Raw genomic sequence first — 18,384 nt, 5'->3', positions numbered from 1 at the left:
AGGGGTCTGTTTTATGTTCCAACATAAGTGAATATTGCGGGGACAATAGATATGACAGCGGGTGCAGGGAGGAGTGTGGAGGTGACTGCTCTGAGCGTAATGTCAGGAAGATTAACAAGAGTCGAGCAGCAAAGTGACACCTGAGAGACATTTGGCGAGTGCAATAAGCTGCAGCGCCACACTCCACTGAACAGCAGACAGGATGGGAGGCAAGACAATAAAGAGGAATCCACGCACGTACATGAGTGTGCACGTACTCACACTGAATTGTGTTTGAAAGCTGCAAGGATCAGCATGGCTGTAATGAGAGGGAATAAAGGAAGAAGCAATATGTTTTCAACATTTCTTTTACTGATCTTTACACTTGTCACAGAACATCACATAAAATTATCCGAGCAGAACTTGCTCTTTTGTTGTTTTTAATAACAGACAATGCAGTTTTACACATTCTTGTCTCAGAAACAGATATTGCTTTGTCAAATCCTTTTATCAAAAAATTAAAATAAAATATGAAACACAGATAATCATAGGTTTTAGAGAATTCAAATTAAATAGGCTGGTACTCATACTCGTCCTGTTGTAGTGTCACTGATGCAAACTGTCAGTATTAAACTTCAGAAGAAAAAAAAAGACAGGAGCCACCTTATAAATCAACAGAAACCATCCACATTACATTTGTCTTAAGGTACATCACAAAAAAGTAGGTAAAAAAAGTAAAGTAAAAATGAATAAATAAAAATATCACTTCTGACTGATATATTTCTCCATTTTTCACTACTTTGGTTTGTCATCAGTGTGAGGACCCTAATCTTTAGAAGAGGGACGCCATCAAACAAGAAACCACTGATCATGCTATCATGACAGAACGTCTCACTAACGCAGACATGTGATTGCTTATTCTTTTCATCAAGTTCAGCATTTTGGGAAATATGTTTAGTTGCTCACTTGCCAGGTGATACGATCAATATTGGTTGCATGTCTGTTCTGTAAATATGAAGCTGGAGCGAGGTGACATAGCATTAGCTTAGCATCAAAACTGTTAACATGATGGAACAGCCAGCCTGCCCTGTTTTAGGGAAACAAACTTTCCTTACACAGACACCTCTAAAAAACCCTAGTTAGCATGTAATATGTTGTTTACTTAATCTGCACAACAAAGGAGTTACCTGGCCTACTATTTCATTTTTTCTAGTCTTTAAGATAAGCTAAACTAAGTCTTCATGTTAAGCTAGGTAAATTGTCTCCTGACATTGGCTTCATAATTAGGCATGTTTATATATAAAAGGGGTAATCCACCCTTCGGCAAGAAAGGTTTTAAGCATATTTCCCAAAATGTTGTCCTATGACTTGTTGCTGAATGTAGCTATTTTTGAAAAACTTTAAACAGTTTGTTAGACAATGTTAGGCAGATCTCTAGCCACTAGCTATTGAATTGGCATTGGCAAGCTATTGGCATTTATCGAAAGTAGAGTGTTTATGGCTTGATAATGAAATATTCGTTTGTCTGAAATTCTTAAACAAATGATTGGGGGAAAAAAGCTAAACCGACATTGGTAACATTTTATTTAAATTATCTAATTATATGTTGCAATTTAAAGGAGCTATATGTAAAGGTCGATATATGCTTCTCCGTTTTTACTGACACGGACAGAAACGGATACCACTTCCGTGTAGCTTCTGAAGCTCTCCGCGCACCACGGACACGGAGAAGCATAATTGAGCCTTGAGTCTTTGCTACCGCTACATAACCATCATTAGCATTAACAGCAGCTAGCTTGACTTGTCAATTTCCAATAGCAAGCCACTGTAGCGTTGAGTCTGCCCTCAAGAAGCAGCGCTGCTCTGAGGTCGGATTATAATCTCTTCCAATAGTAAGAATGGCAGAAAACTTACATCTAGCACGTTTTAAATCTTTAAAACCAGCTCCCATTTGATGTTTTTAGATTCAAATTGTTTTAAGAAATGCTCATCAACCAAACCATAACAAGCCTTTTCTGCTTTAAAAAAAAAAACATGAATGAGGTTTTGAATAGAAGTATCTTTTCAAGGCTTTTGAAACTGGCCTTGAAGGTTGGCTTTACATTTGTGCATTGTCAATACAGGCAGTGCTAGAAAACATGCATTTTGTATTTAAAACAAACAGAGGGTGTGGAAATTTTGTCAGATTCAAAACTTTAACCTTTGAACATTTGAAAGAATCCCTGCATTTAACTACATGCCCGGTTTTAGTCAAACACATTTGGAATGCAAGAAAGCTACTTAGTAACAAGAACAATTACATTAACACAATACACATGTATCTATAAAAACACTAAGGCACTTGAAATTGTGGTTTAACATTTCCAAACAATGTTTATGATTGTTGTCTCGTAAAATAATTTGAAGAACACACATTGTGCCCACGCTGCAGCACAGTCACTTGCCATTGCCTGAGACAGCATCAAAATCAACAGGCACACACACTCAGGTGTAACCCGTGTTTCATAATGAAAAAAATAGCTTAAACTCAAGTTTAAAAATGCTACATCATATCTTGCAAACACACACATACAGAAGCACACACTATCCATATCCCTTCTTTTGATAGGCTTGTTTAGGGTCCTGAAATGAGACCGTTGCACCAATATAAAGCCCCATTTGAGACTTAAGTGTTGTGCTTTGGGGCTTGAAAATGGTCTAGTAGACAGTGCAATAGCAAGCTTTACTTCACCTTTTGGATTTCAGATCCCACCTATGTGACCTTAGCATTTATACTTGCTAGAGAAATGTTTCCAGTGCTAAAATAGGCCAAATATTTATTTCTATACATTTTTCATCTAACCATAACACTAGCAGTAGAGTTGTATTGAGCTTTTCGGTGTATATGAGACCTTTAAAATGAAGTTGACTTGGCATTTTAATAGGGTAGGTAACTTGCACCTTCATCTGCGTAATCGTCAACTAATGACAGTTGTCGTCATGATTACATCTCGGATGTAGAATGTGACTTGAATCTCAGAAAGTCCAGTCATTGTCTGTGAGCCCTGCGGTGCCAGAAGCTAACCTTGTGGAGCTCTCTTTCTGAGACCCACTGACATGGTCGCGTGACCTGCTCCTCTTCCTCCTCCTCTCCCTCTTCCTCGTCCTCCTCCTGCTCTCCCTCCTCCTCATCTTCCACTCTATCTGTCATGCAGGTGTCTTCGTCTGTCCTTGTGTGTGGATGACCAAGCAAAGTCCTGGTCCTTTTCTGACTTGATTTGTCTTTTGCAAGATCAACGGATGGCCCTGGTCTTCTTTCATTATCTTCTTCTTCATCTTCTTCGTCTTCCTCCTCCTCTTCCCTTTCTTCATCTTCTTCCTCTTCTTCTTCCTCTTCATTTTCCTCCTCCTCTTCAACATCTTCGTCCTCATCATCACGCTCTTCCACAGCAACTGTCAGCCCTACCTTACTATGGCTAGCTAGCTGAAAAAATGAGGAGGAGTGTGGTGTGGACGGGCAGGTAGAGAGTGCAGCATCATACATGGAGAATGGGAGGTGGAGGTAGTGTCCTGCACTGGCAGCTGCTGCGTAGATGCAGCAGCATGTCTGGGCACAGTCAGGGCGAAGATTACCGTGTCCACCACGGACCATTCGTAAGCGTTTACGGAAGGGTGGTCCGGCTTGGGGTGCTAGGCAAATCCGGGGTACTGCTCCATGGATTGCCTGGTGAGCTGGGTTAGTGCCAGGTGGAAGGACGCAAGGGCCAGTGGCGAATGCTGGGTTTGGGGGGAAGCACCAGTCAGTGCTCTGGAGCAGGATCTCAGCTCGCAGGCGGCGAAGGAGGTTGTTCACGAGAACGGAGCGACGGAGGAAGGCCTCGGGGTCGTCAATGAATCGCATCTTCTCCAAGGAGAGACGCAGCACGTGGGCACGCTCCTCCAAGACTGGTGCCACCTAAAGGAAAGGGTGAGAGCAAGAGTTCTTCACCTTTCAAAATAAGATTCAAATGCAAATCTACAAATCAAGCAAAAGCAAACATAAAAAAAGACAACTGCAAGCAAGCATAAGTATTACACTTAAATTATAACATCTGTCTACTGTTTTACCAAAGGACATTTATATAAATCTGATCTGATTTGAGGTTTGGGGTAGATAACAGCACCTTCAAATATTTACACGCATCAAAATTGGCTCTTTAATAAAAAGCTTTTAAATGAACTGCCTGGACTTCCATAAGGACTAACTATACAGTCACTGTTCTCAGCAGGTGACACGTGTTATTATGCCTTATAAGGATAAGTGGTGTGCTCTGAAATGATAACTGTATAGCTACTTACAGTCTGGCAGTATGTCCTGAAACTGAAGGATGGCTCATCATCATCATCAACAAACTTCCTCTTGAAGTATGCAATCCTTGACACTGACACATGACCAGGAACTCGCCTGCAAGGGGGCTCTGCAGAGAGAAAATACAACCATAAATCACTACAATGTCACCACAGCTTGGACATGGAACCACACATTACTGTCTGTTTTCAAAATGTACACTTATAAGAATGCTTCAAAGTTTGACACCTATAGGTCCCAGCCCAATACATTTAAGGTGTAGAATTCATGAATTATCTGAAGTCCCGTTTTTTGAACAACTATGCAACCACAGCCTGACCTAAATAAATGGTGAAAATCTGTTTTTGTTGCGTGTACCTTGAGTAAATTGCTCGTCCGAGTTGCATGGCGGGGCCGGGTTTGACAGGCAGGTCTTACTGCAGCGCTCCGATTCCCATACGGGCTGATATGCAGAGGGCGGTGGGTCTCCTTCTGGGTCCAGGAAAGGATTCATGGACAAAACGAGGGTCATCTCTTTCCCTGACTTCGGTCTGGAAAGCAACAAAGCACTCACATCACGATCAGGTCCCATTCTTATCATAGAAATATTGATCAGTAGAACAGGGCATTTCCACAGATGTGAAAACAGAATAATAAACTGAGGTTACTTTGATTTTATTGCATTCTTCAAAATAAACGCATTTATCTTGAGTATATTCTGTACCAGTTCTTGAAATTACTGTCAGCGTCAGCTAAATGAAATGAAATGTAATGTAAAATATTTCTCAACATTAACATGGTACTCTCAACCTCGCAAGAATTTATTTAAAATTTGTATTAATGATGTGGTTAACATGAACAAGATGCTCATCTTTGATTCTGGCAAATACGTTGGTGTTTCATGGAGGAGTAACCAGTTTCTGTGCAAGCTGCGTGACGAATCTCAACAACAATAATGGAGAGCAAGAAAAATTGGCAGATGGCTGGCAACTCTGTGATATGTGACAAGTGGGACACAGATGGAGAGATGACACCCACCCACACCATGAATTCCCTATTGATTAGGAGGTAGGAGAGTTAGTGAGATGTTTGACACCAATTTGTTCACTGAAACGGATCCCACACATGGAAATGCCCTGGGAAGCTGGGTCAACAGCATGGTAATCTGGGAAGCAGAGGGTGTGTGCTGTGCCAGTACACAAAGCAAACAACTTGACAAAGGAAATCCAACAGACACAATACTTGTTTTGAGTTCATGTTAATTTTTGTCCGTTCTTTAAATAACACACATATTTGAAGCCATATCACCTTATGTTTCAAATAAAAGTGATGCAGATAAAGACATCGGGCTGATACAGGATTTGGCGGGGAGACGTTCTCACCCGCCAACTGAGCTTTTTTCAATCTGAACACAGAGCCCTACTGTGAAGACGCAGAGGGTCCTCAGAGCCAAAATCTGTCTGTGACTCTCTAAATCCACAGTGAGAAACTGTATCGTCCTTTTGATCACAGTGGAATGGCTGTCATTTGGTGCGTTGTTGTTTCCTCCCCTTCATGCAGAATGCAAAGCCAGCTGTTTGAAGCAGAAGCGTCTGGACCACCTCCTCGAAGCGTCTCCTGCCCCTCCTCAACCTGCCAGCAACAATAGACGTCATGTCCTACAACCCATCTTGACAGACCAAACTGGGGCGGCACCATTTCAACCTTACCCCCGTTGGGTGGCTGATTGAAATGTCCGCTTCAATAAGCTCTCTGCTTTGCCTGGATGAATAGTTTTATTTCCATGTGCTGCTTCGCAACTGTTTGCTTTTAACAGAAACCACAGTCACATCACCCTGGACTGGGCTGCTCTTACCAAATGTATCTACCAGCAATAAGGAGAAATAGATTATGGCTTTACGTTTAATATTTTAAAGGATTTATTATAGTATTTCTGCGTCATTAATCTGTCTGTTTTGTCATTTTACACTCCATCTTGTTCTCACTCATGAACCAGATGAGTGTAAAATGACACCCTGTGATTCACCAACTTATTATAGTGAAAGGAGAGGGTTTCTATGTGCGAAGCCAGTTGTCGCCACTGCAATACTGACAAGTGGAACACTATGTGTCGACCTACGGCAGGTGAAAAGACAAAGCTGGTCACTCAGTTTGGATCAGAGGACTCATTAAAGAGGTTTGTTTTTCTTCTCCCTGTCTGATGGAGCCTGCAACTCAACTACTCCAGTTTTGGTCATAATCCACTGTGTTACATCACAGATTATTCACATTTTATAGCTTGTTGTGTTGTGCTAGATTCCACTGCTGAGGGCTCCCCCACCAACGACCACCAACTAGGGCCAATTATGTCACTGCTATTGAGCGCGAGTGCCATGGTTAATTAGCAACTTTGGCTTTTCTCATTTCCCCCATGAGCTACTTTTTTACCCTCAGCTATTTTCCTCTCCATCACCTCCCCTCACTGCTGTTGTTGCTGCGTTTGCTCGGGCACAAAGAAACAAGCATGCCATCACTCCCTCTGCCCTCCGCAGGGACCTCCATCTCAACAACTCCCCCTCCCTCTTTTACCGTCTCTTTCATCCCCAAGTCTCAATCTCTCTCTCTCAACCCTTCTGTCTCCCTTGCTGACATCCTTTCAACGGCGGTCACAGTTGACAGCTCTCTGATCCAGGGTGGTGAAGAAAAAAGCAAAACAATGAGAATATCGACGGAGCAGCCTCTCCACATGTACACCAATATGTCTTGTTCTTCACGGAAAAGGAGGAGGAGGGGAGACTGAACAAGTGTGTGTGTGGGTCTGTGAAAGAGGAAGGGAGAAGAGGGTTGAGAAATAAAAACAAGGAATGAGGAGAGAAAAAATCTCCTGGGGGATATCATCCCTCTCTTTTTCTATTTCTGTCTCCAACTCGCAGGAATGTGAGACCGAGTGAGAGTGAGTGTGAGCTGTGTGTGTGTAGATGTGTGTTTGATTGTGTTAAAAGGAGTGTGTATTTTGAGGGGGGGTATAAGAACCTGTGAGTGTGTACAAGTGTATGCGAGTGTGCGTGAGAGTGTATGCGAGGCACTGCTTCACCTCTGTTCTGTCACAGCTCCTCTGGCTTCATCCCTCTTATCTTCCCTCTCTCACAGCTTCCCCACCTCTGACTGACTCTCTATCTCGCCTTCGTTTTCATTACACCCTTTGATGACGAGAAGTTAATTGCAGTGCCAGGGCACAAGACAAACCATGGGAGGGATACAGAGTGGAAGAGAATAGGAGGAGAATGGGGAGAGGGTTGGAGGGGGGGAGCCGAGGGAGGGATGGAATGAGTCAGGGAGGGAAAGATAAGTGCCTTAGGAGCCTTGTCATGAGTGGAGACAGATCGCCCGCAGGGATGATTTCTGCTGCTGTGATTGACTCACTCCCTCCAGCGCTAAGATAGACAGGCGCACACACACTCAGCAGCACGCACAGCTTGTACTGTCCTCAAATATGTTGGAGGGGAAGTCAGCTAAGGCCATGACAGTCAACCAAGGTGTTCCTGGACCACACTACTAATGTCTGATTCTGGTTTTTCACATATACTACAGGTGCTGTTTCATCTTTCTCAAAACCAGCTGTTATTGAAATACACACACAATTTCTAGTGACTTTGGCAGCTTTTAAGATATTGATGAGGGGTTTGCATTCAATTCTAGTACTGATGTTATGTATATATATGCAACATATGCATTTTAACAAAGATCCATTTTACTTTACATACTACAATCTTCTTCAAGACAAAACTGGTCTGCAGGTATGACCTCTATTGTTGAAAATAGATCTCTGGTGGAAGTGGTGCAAAAGGCATTACAAAAACACATAACTATACGGAACTGCATAAATACTGTCTCTACGCATTTTTACTTACATTTGCAATCTCATAAAATAGGTCGCACAAGTCTTTGAGTTATAAGTAGTTTGAAAAGGGTGACATGTTCATTTGATATTTATATCTGACTGGTGATGGCTGTGGCAGAGTGCACAATTTGAGTGACATGCAACCAGGCCTATCACCGGTCTCATTCTGGCGCATTCACTCTGGTAAACTCAGCTGAAAGTCCTGCTACATATTTACAGTCGAACAACAGGATGATTCTGAATGGTAAGTTACACCGTCCCATGTTTGTTCAGGTTTTAGCAGGAGGAGTCGGCCAACGTTACGGAGTTTCACAACAGACTTTACTCTGTACAAGAAGTTGTGGTAGCTAACAAGCTGCTACCTCAGCAACAAGTCTGCTTGATGAGCTGGGGTGGTGGGTTCCGAGGCTGGACTGGTACCGGCTGGTCGGGGCTGAGTGGCGAGTGCGACCCAGATGACTCATATGGGGGAAGAAGTCTGAAACAAGACGTTTCGATAACAAATTTCTTGTTGTACTGACTGAGTGAAAAAGTGTACGGAATGAATGTTTTCATATTTTGAGGGTGCCTACTGACCCCCTCCAAGTAATTACAGATAGTAAAAGAAACGAAATTTATTTTACACAATATGGGCCGTTTAATGTTGCTGTTCGTCTTTGGTGCCTACTTCGTTGCTGCTGACAGGTGAGCCCACAGATTTGTTGTTGGTGATGTTAAGGCAGTTATATATTCCACTTTTTATGTGCACACATTACTTTGCTACATGCCTTAAATGCCAATATGGCCAGTGAATATACAAATAGCAACATAAAATGTGTCGGAGCTTTAATCTTATCTGCCTGTCATATTCACTCTGTCATCTGGGGCTTTTTATGAGTATTTGCAAGTTTGATCTACTTCACTTGCGCATTTAATAAAAAAACAGTCAAAGAAAAACTGATATTCAAGCCATACACGGGAGAAGATTTCCTTTCGTACAGAGATTCTGGGGAAGTATGAAACGCCTCTAATAAACTATGTGCTCTCTCAAAGTTTTTTCTCTGCGGCCTCAGTATTTCTAATTGATCCAGCATGTGTATGTCAGTGTTTGCAGCATAACTCTGCATGTGTGTGTGTGTGTGTAAAGTGTTTACTCCCTGTTCTTTTAGGGCCAGGGGTTTAGTAAGTGTTTCCGAGCCTTAGGGGAACAGATAGCGGTGAAAGGAGTTCATGTCTGTGGTTTTTACATCAAATTAGATTCCAGGCCGCCCGAAAGGGTCTCTGCAGCACACACAAGCAGCATGCTCTGTGTCACAAAGGAACAACTGCACAGAATCAGGAAGATAAATGGTAGAACGGGGATTTGTGTGCGTGTGAGCATGTTGGTGAGATTTAGTTCTGCCATTTACTATTAGCATTCCATGATTGACAATCCCAATTCATAAAAATACCAAATCAAATAAAGACGAACAATGTATATACACACTGACTATGTATTTATTAGGTGTGTATCGGTACATGTATCTTAACCGAAAATGTTTTCGGTACGGGCCTTTCGGTTCGGTACGCACGTGCACAAAAATGCAGTGAGTCAAAATGTGGAACTTATGTGGGTCAATAATACGGGTCTCAAATTCCGAGGGACAACTTTAGAGAAGGACCAAATGTGCTGTTGGCTAGTGGTCATGGCGACCGCAGACAAACAGCCGTTTAAACAGTCTCCCTCATCATTTTAGTCTGCTGTGTGGGAACTATAATGACGATTGACTAAGTGGATCGTACAAAAGCTGCATGCCGACATTGTGCAACGACTCGTTTGAAGCGGTATCACCAGAATGATGTGCCACTAACAATAGTGGGACAAGGAGAAAACTAGTCCAGTGCAAACCGAGCACCCCATGGCATATAAGCAGCAAATAATTCAGACCGTGTCAAAGCAGTATTAACCACCATAGGTGTTTGTATTACAGCAGGTATGCGACTGTTCTCTGTTGTGGAGAACGCAGGGTTCATACATACGCTGAAAGTAATTGATCCCCGTTACAAAGATCCCTCTCATCCGCATTGCAGTCAGCAAGTCATACCAGCCCTTTATAAACCTCTGTCCCTAGTGTAAGAGTGTTCTCCACAACTTGTTGACAAGTTAATAAAAACAAACAAACAATAAATAATATTTACTAGAAAAAATGTGTGTGCCTTTTAGAAATAAACAGCCATACTCTATTCAATTAACCAGTGTTAAATAAAAATAAATTAAAGAAATTTGTAAAAAAAATTCTTTCACCTGTTTCTACTGCATCGAACCGTGACCTCAAAACCGAGGTATGTGACTTTTGTGCACCTAGTGTTTATGATAACTTTTAATAAAATTCACAGCCTATTTTCAGAAACTGTGTATTCCCAAGACAGAGCTTCCACAACGATGCAATGTCACAACTATGTAGTCACCATCAAACCTTTGTTATTTTAACTATTAACACAAAAATCAAGCCGCTATTCCTTAACTGACCTGAAAAGCTACAAGAAAAATAAAATGTTGCCAGATATAATCTAAAGTCAGCTTTCTGTGGTTGAATAGGCTGTACTTCACCCAGAGAACGGTTGGCCAATCAGAAGAGAGGCTCAAAGATTGACATGAAACACAATTTTTCATCCCAGAGCTCCAAAAAGCATGAGGGAGATGTTAAACTATACTGACATTAAAAAGCACAAAAATATCTTGTTAGAAATATCCAAACTTCAAGTAAATTTCCTCAAAGAAAAACAATATAACATTTCATCTTAACCATATTGTATTTTGAACTATGTTCTAAACCTTAAAGTGAAAGACAGTTAACATGAAATGGCAAAGTTTGAGGAAGCAAGAACGTCAACTGAAATGTATTCCATATCTATACAGCACTAAGAAAGGCGTCAACAATAACCTTGTGCATTTGTACAAAGTGAAAAAAATCATTTCACATGTTACTCTTGACAAGGTCTTTGTCTGAACAGCTCTTTTGTATATCAGTGTGTATCCCTGTATAGCAATGACAGTTGTGTGGTGGACCAAATCTGAGTAATACATCTACACAGTGAGAAAATACTGCAAGTGGGCGTTGCCTTGAAAGAGCTGCCTGTGAAGAGGAGAAAAGTGAAAATCTTGGTGCTACTAAGAAGGTTGCACTAAAAATCCAATTATCTAGAACAGGGTTCTTGCAACATTTTTAAGGTCAAATTGAAAGCTTTTTAAGATCTTTTTAAGACCTCAATAAATTTAATTAAAAAGCCCAAAGATGTCAACACATGTTCCTTGATAGACAAGATAATTTATTTAAACCGATTAATAAGATTATCAGAATGATAACATTGAGTAGTGTTAACTGTTGGAGCTATTTACAGTTTTCTTTAGTGTTTAACAGTTAAACATTTGTTTATTTAGTTGTTTTGCTTTGTTTAATACAACAGGTTAGATTATGTCTTCAGAATATTAAGAATAAAAGATCAATAGTCATATTGTTTTGGTTATTTTTGGTAGTTTATGCTTTTGTTTTGAAGGTACAGAGCACCAGGGGATATTATACATATGGTTAGGAAGGGTTCATGTTTTTTTTACCAGGGCGAGACAGACAGCAGCATTGCCATTGTTTGTTTGTTTGCAAAAACTGAAAATTAACCACACAAAACATTAACCCTGCCTGGACAATGGACTTATTCCTGCAAAAGAGTTTTTACTATTTCACTTTTTCTATCAAGCTTGAGGACAAATAACATTTATAGTGACATGACAATTGTCCCATTGGTCTTAAATGCATTGCCTGCAATTTTAATACTTTCCAGAAAAATGTATTGTGTTGATTTCAATTTGAGACTTTTAAAGGAGCTGCGGCAACCCTGTAGGTCACAAAACAAGTTTTGGCTACACCAAGTACATAAATTGAGGCTCATCTAAAATTAACAAAATGGACATGAACATGTATAAGAAAATAATAAATATGAAAACAGGGATTCTCGAGTGAAAACACCCGAAATCTGAATATATCCCAATATAAGCTTTATGCTTGGCTGCTGTGGACAAAGTGCAATGGAAGCTTATGGAATGTCACTTAAGCTCGCACTGAAGACACAGCACCAATAAAGAGAATGCTACATTTCCCATGAAGCACATGTTACATTTTTCCATCGTTTGAATGGCACTCTTTAATGAAGTCATCTTGTTGCACCCTCGACTTCTGCCAAGGTTTAATGACAACTGGTGGATTAGCGCTACCGGCTGTTTATTTAAGATCTTTCAAACATTTGTGTCACAGCAGAGGATGGAAGCATTATTAGCATTTTCATCAGTTTCCTGGAAACTCTGTTAATGTCTGGCCTTTGATTGGATGGAAACTACTGAATGTCAGGTTTAAATAAATAGGCCCAATTGAAAATCCTCAATCCGTATTTTATAATATAGATATATCGTATTATTCATGACAACTGACGTATTATTCATGACAACTGATTTGTTTTACACTTACACTAAGTGGGACGTTGCATGTAACGTGAAATATCTGGGTCCAAACCGTCAGGTGGCAAGCAATCAGCAATGGCAGAACCTTCTAATTTATTCACCATCATGTCATTTTTTAGGGAGGAATCAGGGATAAAAAGAAAAACTAAAAATATTTCAGGTTTTTCTCCAGACGAGCAGGAGAGCACATGACTTGACTCTTTTAATCAACGTCATTTCAGTATTCACACAGTTATTGCATCTGTTTGACCAGCAATATCTAGCTTGTTATAGTTGTTAACGTTAGCTAACACCACCAAAAGACACAATTTGTTTCACATTGTATTTAATCTATTCCACCACATGAGATCTACAATTACGGCAAGGGACACAGAAATGTAGCATCTTTAACATAGCAGAGCTTGGACCCAGACAGATTTCAGAGATGTCACAATTTAAGAACCAAATTATCAAATTTCCTCTTGACCTATCAGTAAAGTAAGCCACTAAAATGAATTTGTTTGGCTACGAAAATGGAGGACATCTGCAAGCAAAGCCAGTACCCGAGAAGCAGTGATTGGAAAGGTTTTTAGTTTTACAGTGTTAATGGCAATGTTATAAACAAAGCTAAGACTGTTTGCTGTAATTTTAATGATATTCAAATAAATGTCTGTGTGTGTGACAAGCAAGAATGTTTTATTGCTCTGAAATCTGTATACATCTACTTTCTGTCTCCCTCTTCTCTTTACATAAAAAAAGATGATATTATTAATAATTGGATTTGGCAACTATCCACCTCGAGGTAAAAACAAGGCAGAAAATGGACTAACGACTAATCCACTGAAGGAGATGTTGATCACCATAATGCAGCTAAAAGCTCTAAGCCAAGATACAGCCAACTTCTTCTCAATATGGAGAAGCTTCACTCCATCAATATGGCGGTTGGCATGGGGGTGGAAAGTGTGAAAGTGCTGGCATCAGACAGTGAGGCACACAGCAAGACAGAACAGATAGAGAGAATAGATAATTAGCTTTCATGACATCAAGTTCTCCTTCAGAGTAGCAACAACAAGGCGCTGCACTGTACACCATGAATCCAAATTGAGACGCACATAGCGAGCTATTAGCCCCCTGCTGGAGGAGTGGACCACCGTCACACGGAAACACTGAGAATAACTACACTGGGCAAGTTAGCCTGAAAAGCTGAAGATGCTTAGCAAAGGCTGGCTCCAAAAAGTAAATAAATAAATGACAAAACGCTTTGTAAGGGTACTGAAAACCTCCATGTCTTCTCCTTAATATACTTGTGTGACATTAGATCCTTGCACAGGATATTTGATGCAAATGTGTTTTACCTGTTTATTAATGGGTTTGTTTTTTACTAATCTATCATCTAATTTGGATTACTTCATGCAACAATTTGGTGAAAATTACCCAACCAATAGAATGTCAACTGTAGATCGTTGTGTGTGTATTAGCTTTAGTTAATAACATTGGTGTGCTTGAAGGAAATAAATTGCACCTTCATGGAGCTGGAGTCCAGCAGATCTCTGGTCAACATGGAGTAGCAAAATCTAGGAACTCAATATAGTATTTTCTTCCTTGTCGGAACACTGTTGCTAGCAATGATAAAAACAACATATATGCCACCCGTTTCTTTTCCCCCTGTATTTATGGGAACTGTACCAACAGCAAAAGTAACCACCACAAAGGCCAGGCAAGTTGATTCATCATCACAACACCTGGAATTCTATTGGTTGGGTAATTTTGACAGATTTGTTGCCCAAAATGCGCAGAAGAGAAAAAATCTGAGAGCAGACACACAAAGGCAGCATGAGGGCGAGGAGACGAGCTGAAGCTGGAGCGCAAATGGTCTGTATTTATATAGCTCTAGTCTTGCCGACCACTCAAAGCACTTAACAGCACAGGCTATTGCCATTCATAGAGTGGATCTATGGGCAACACTGTTTTCTACGAGGCGCAAATCAGGGTATTTGAGTGCCATTGCAGGGTTTTGAATGAAAGTGGTACAAAATCTGAATAATAAATTGTCATGTCCTGCTCTCAAACTGAAAGACAACACTCTTATTAAAGATGGAAAAACCTCCATATTTCATGTGCCTTAAGTAAGCCTCATTTAGATTACTGTTAAACAACCTAGCTCCCAACAGTTCTTCATTCCTTGAGAGAGAGGGACACTTACCTCCTTGTGCACACATCAATGTCACTATTAATTATGTTGGTAGACATCTATGCAAACCTTTGCAGATGACGTCAATGCATGTTTGCAAATGATGTTTCAGAATCATTCGTGTCTGGTTTTTTGTTTTATCTTAAGGACTCTGATGTTGGACAAAAAGAACAGTCTGCCAAGCAGCAGCCTCCTCTGACATTCCCCTCTCCTGCTGTGTTGTATTGATATTTTCTTTGTTTTTATTTGGGTGCATCTCAGATTGTGTTTGTGCCAGCTTGCAGCCTGTCAGGAGGCATCAGCGCAGTGTGCAAATGGTGGTGGGGCCGTCTTGGCCGCGGTGGCGTGACTAAGCTGGGTTCAGGGCCCTCAGGGTTTCAGAGTTTGCTGAGTGGTGACACATGTGTTGTGACAGGGCCACTGCACGGAGCTGCATTATGGTCTATCTGGGAATGGCTTGTTGTAGCTGTGAGGGTTAACAGGTCGGCACTGTGTCGGTATGCCAGTGCCAAGCTCCCAGAGGTGGATGCAGCACATTAAAAACTGACATGGGCATCAGCATGTGCTTATTAAAAAAACATTGTTATATTACAGAATCCCTAAATAATCTCTTTTCGCATTTTAAAGCTTTATTTAAAGAGTTATTTTTATATTGTGATGCTTTTTGAGCAGAGAACTGAGGTTGCATTACACTCGGTAGATAGATTCACATTCCTGTGCAGATCTCAGTACATTACAGACACATTTAAAAACATACTTAGAGGACAGGCTATAGAAAATGTATAAATATTATTTTGCAGGATGGATCTTCAGGTGTAAACACATTTTTTTCGGGGCAGGTGAAGTCATAAGGCCTTTGCTATAAATAGTGATAATTTCACACCTTCCTCTATTTTTACACTTGTGCATAAACAAATGTGTGCGCTCCTTCCCTCTCGAGTTGTCCACCTTAGTTGTGAGTATTTCTGGAGCACAAAGGCGTATTCATGGTCGGGAAGCAGTGCCTTAGGGGAAGAAAGAAGTCTGGGGCTACACCCTGCAGTCCCCTCTCTCTCTCTCTCTCTCACACACACACTCACTCACACACACACGAAAGCAGCTCAACTTGTCTTGGCTGAAACCTTTTACACAGAACAGAGCAGCAAGAGAGAGAGAGAGAGGGACAAAGGGAATGAGATGTGAAGCCAGCCAGCTATCATCACCACAGACTGTACTGCAATATGCATTATCCTCCGCACTTCCAAACATCCTCTGCACCTGCTTTATTCTGCCTTTTTGGCAACTAACAAACCATTAGAGATGTGCATGTCTTTGAGTAACACACTTCATGTGCTGCTAATTTTATGCCTGGCACTGCGTCTCCTCAAAAGGCAGCCTTTAAAAATGTATTGAATCCATCAGTGTACACTACGTGTCTGCTGCTAAGAGCCGTGTTTTGAAATGCTGCTCCAGATGTGAGACTCCGCGCCCCGCTGAGAGAGATGAATGTCTAGGGGGGCTGCAGGCTACCTACAGGTTCACATCCTTAATGAGCAGAAGAGTCTGCTGAGAGCAAGATATGATTGATAGCTCCGCGACAGAACTGGAAGTGGGGGAGTCGCTGCGAGGGCTTTTGATAAAGGAGATGGGATGGAGGGGCTTTGGCAGGCTGGGAAAGAGAGGGAATCTGGCATCGGACGACTTGGCCGAGCTAGATGCCAGGAACCCGTCCACCGTGCTGCAAAAGCCAGAGAGCGTCCTCTTGTTACAACCCCTCCTCTCTGGTCTGTGAGTTCAATCCGAGCTGGATGCTCTCCCCTGTTGCATGCCTCAATATATTCCACATAACACACTTTTCCCCTCAGAGGGAAAGAAATAGCAAAGGTGGAATTCCTGGCATGTGACTCCGGATGTTGTTGGCAGTGAGCAGAGGTGAGGCGCATCCAGCCCTATTAAACACCAACTGCACTACAAGCCTTTCTTCCACCAAACCAGCATTTAAAGAAGATTATAAGCAGAGTGTGTACTTCTATTTATTAAACAAGACATGTCGGACTCGTTTTTAATCCCTTCTGGGGCCAACAGTGTTAATCGTCCACTATGAGCGGAGGCGATGATTGTGACACTAAGTCCAAGGAAGCACAGGAATGTCATGAAGAAGAGAGAATTACAACAGAAGCTCAGACTTCAGCTCCTCGCGTTCAGGAGGCAGCAGTGATACAGGCAACCACCACTTCAGGATTTCGCATTCCCCGCAGAATAATGAAGTGAGGCTGGGTGGATCCCAGGAGGGTGGCTGCTTCTGTCAGCCTGCATAATGTGCTCCGACCAGGGTCTCTTGTCATGTCCCACTTGTGATGTACTGACTCCTGCGATCCTCTTTAATCCTCCAGTGTCGGAGCCAGGCAGCCTGATACAGTTTCATCCCACAGTTCATAGAACATCATGTGCATGAGCCATTCCACCAGACAAGTGAGCCAAATCAGCTTAATTACACCGAACCTATTGGATGTCAGTCAGCTCTCACTGTGGTGAACGTGCTCAAGTTTTTTTATTGTCATAGTTAACGCGACTTAAAGAGAACTACTGTGGCAAAAATAACATTCAACCCAGAGTGAATCCTGGTTTCCTGTGAGCTTCAGCTGAGTGAAAGTCGTGTTAATGTCAGTGTGGGTGGCAACAAGGGATGTGCAGAGTGCACTGAGACTCCAGATGGGCTGTGAGCTCACCGTGGCACTGTGTGGACACAAAGACACACACACTGGAAGCCGTGCACGGTAGCTCACTTGTCCTCTATTATACTTTTTTAGTGAAGCAGGCTCGCAGTGTGCTAGCTGCAGGGAGCGGGAGCTTACCTGTCTGGAATTGTGTTGACGTCGTCCTCGACTCCACACTTGCTTTGTGGTGACGACTGAGATCCAAAGGTGCGCTGAGGAAAAAATGTAGAAACTCCCTCAGCGACAACACGACCGCGTCCTCCTCCGGCTCCTTCTGCTAAATTTAGCGCAGCGCGGCAGACACGCCAACCTTGAACGCTACTTACGTAATTACGACTTAATTATACTAAACACTTCACATTAAGCGCGCGCGCGTTTCTCCCGCGCGAAGCATCAGCCCGCGCGCGCCGGCGACGGTACACGGCTGTTTGTTTGTGTACGTGTTGTGTTGTTTGCTTGTTTGTTTGTTTTCCTCAGGTGAGCTGTGGCGGTGTCGGCGGCGAGGTGGTCCGGCTCCATCTGCGGTGGGTTCCCGGGCTGAAGGTCCGGAGCAGCTCACGTCGTCACGGCAGAGCTGACACTTCGCGTGTGTGTGTGTGAGAGAGAGATAGTGTGTGAGTGTGTGAGTGTGTGTGAGAGAGTGTGTGTGAGTGTGTGTGTGTGAGAGAAAACAACACTAGCGTCGCAGACCCATTCCCTCCAGTCAACTACTGCTGACGAGTTCAAGCCCCGCTCGGAATTTACACCACTCGCTTGGTCCCCCGGTTAGAATCTGTTATTGGAGCTGCCTTAGAATCACTGCTTCTGTTGAATATGTTTAAGGTCAAGTCTGACAATGGTTTTCAATTTTTTACGACTATAGTCTATTTTGTTTATTCTAGA

General features: G+C 42.0%; 1 protein-coding gene across 1 annotated transcript; it reads right to left on the bottom strand.

The window, feature by feature from the left end:
- Positions 1–331: 331 nt before the first annotated feature.
- sertad4 (SERTA domain containing 4) lies at positions 332–18,119 on the bottom strand. The gene is made up of 4 exons (XM_061082608.1): positions 17,641–18,119; positions 4,664–4,836; positions 4,297–4,415; positions 332–3,913 (listed from the first exon to the last, which is right to left on the bottom strand). Exons 2-4 carry the CDS (start codon positions 4,815–4,817, stop codon positions 3,008–3,010), a joined length of 1,179 nt encoding a protein of 392 aa, XP_060938591.1. The 5' UTR covers positions 4,818–4,836; positions 17,641–18,119; the 3' UTR covers positions 332–3,007.
- Positions 18,120–18,384: the final 265 nt, after the last annotated feature.

This window comes from Limanda limanda, chromosome 12 (assembly GCF_963576545.1).
Source record: "Limanda limanda chromosome 12, fLimLim1.1, whole genome shotgun sequence".
In the NCBI taxonomy this organism is placed as follows: domain Eukaryota; kingdom Metazoa; phylum Chordata; class Actinopteri; order Pleuronectiformes; family Pleuronectidae; genus Limanda; species Limanda limanda.
Note: the sequence above shows the minus strand (reverse complement) of the source record. Positions and strands in the feature narration are given on the sequence as shown.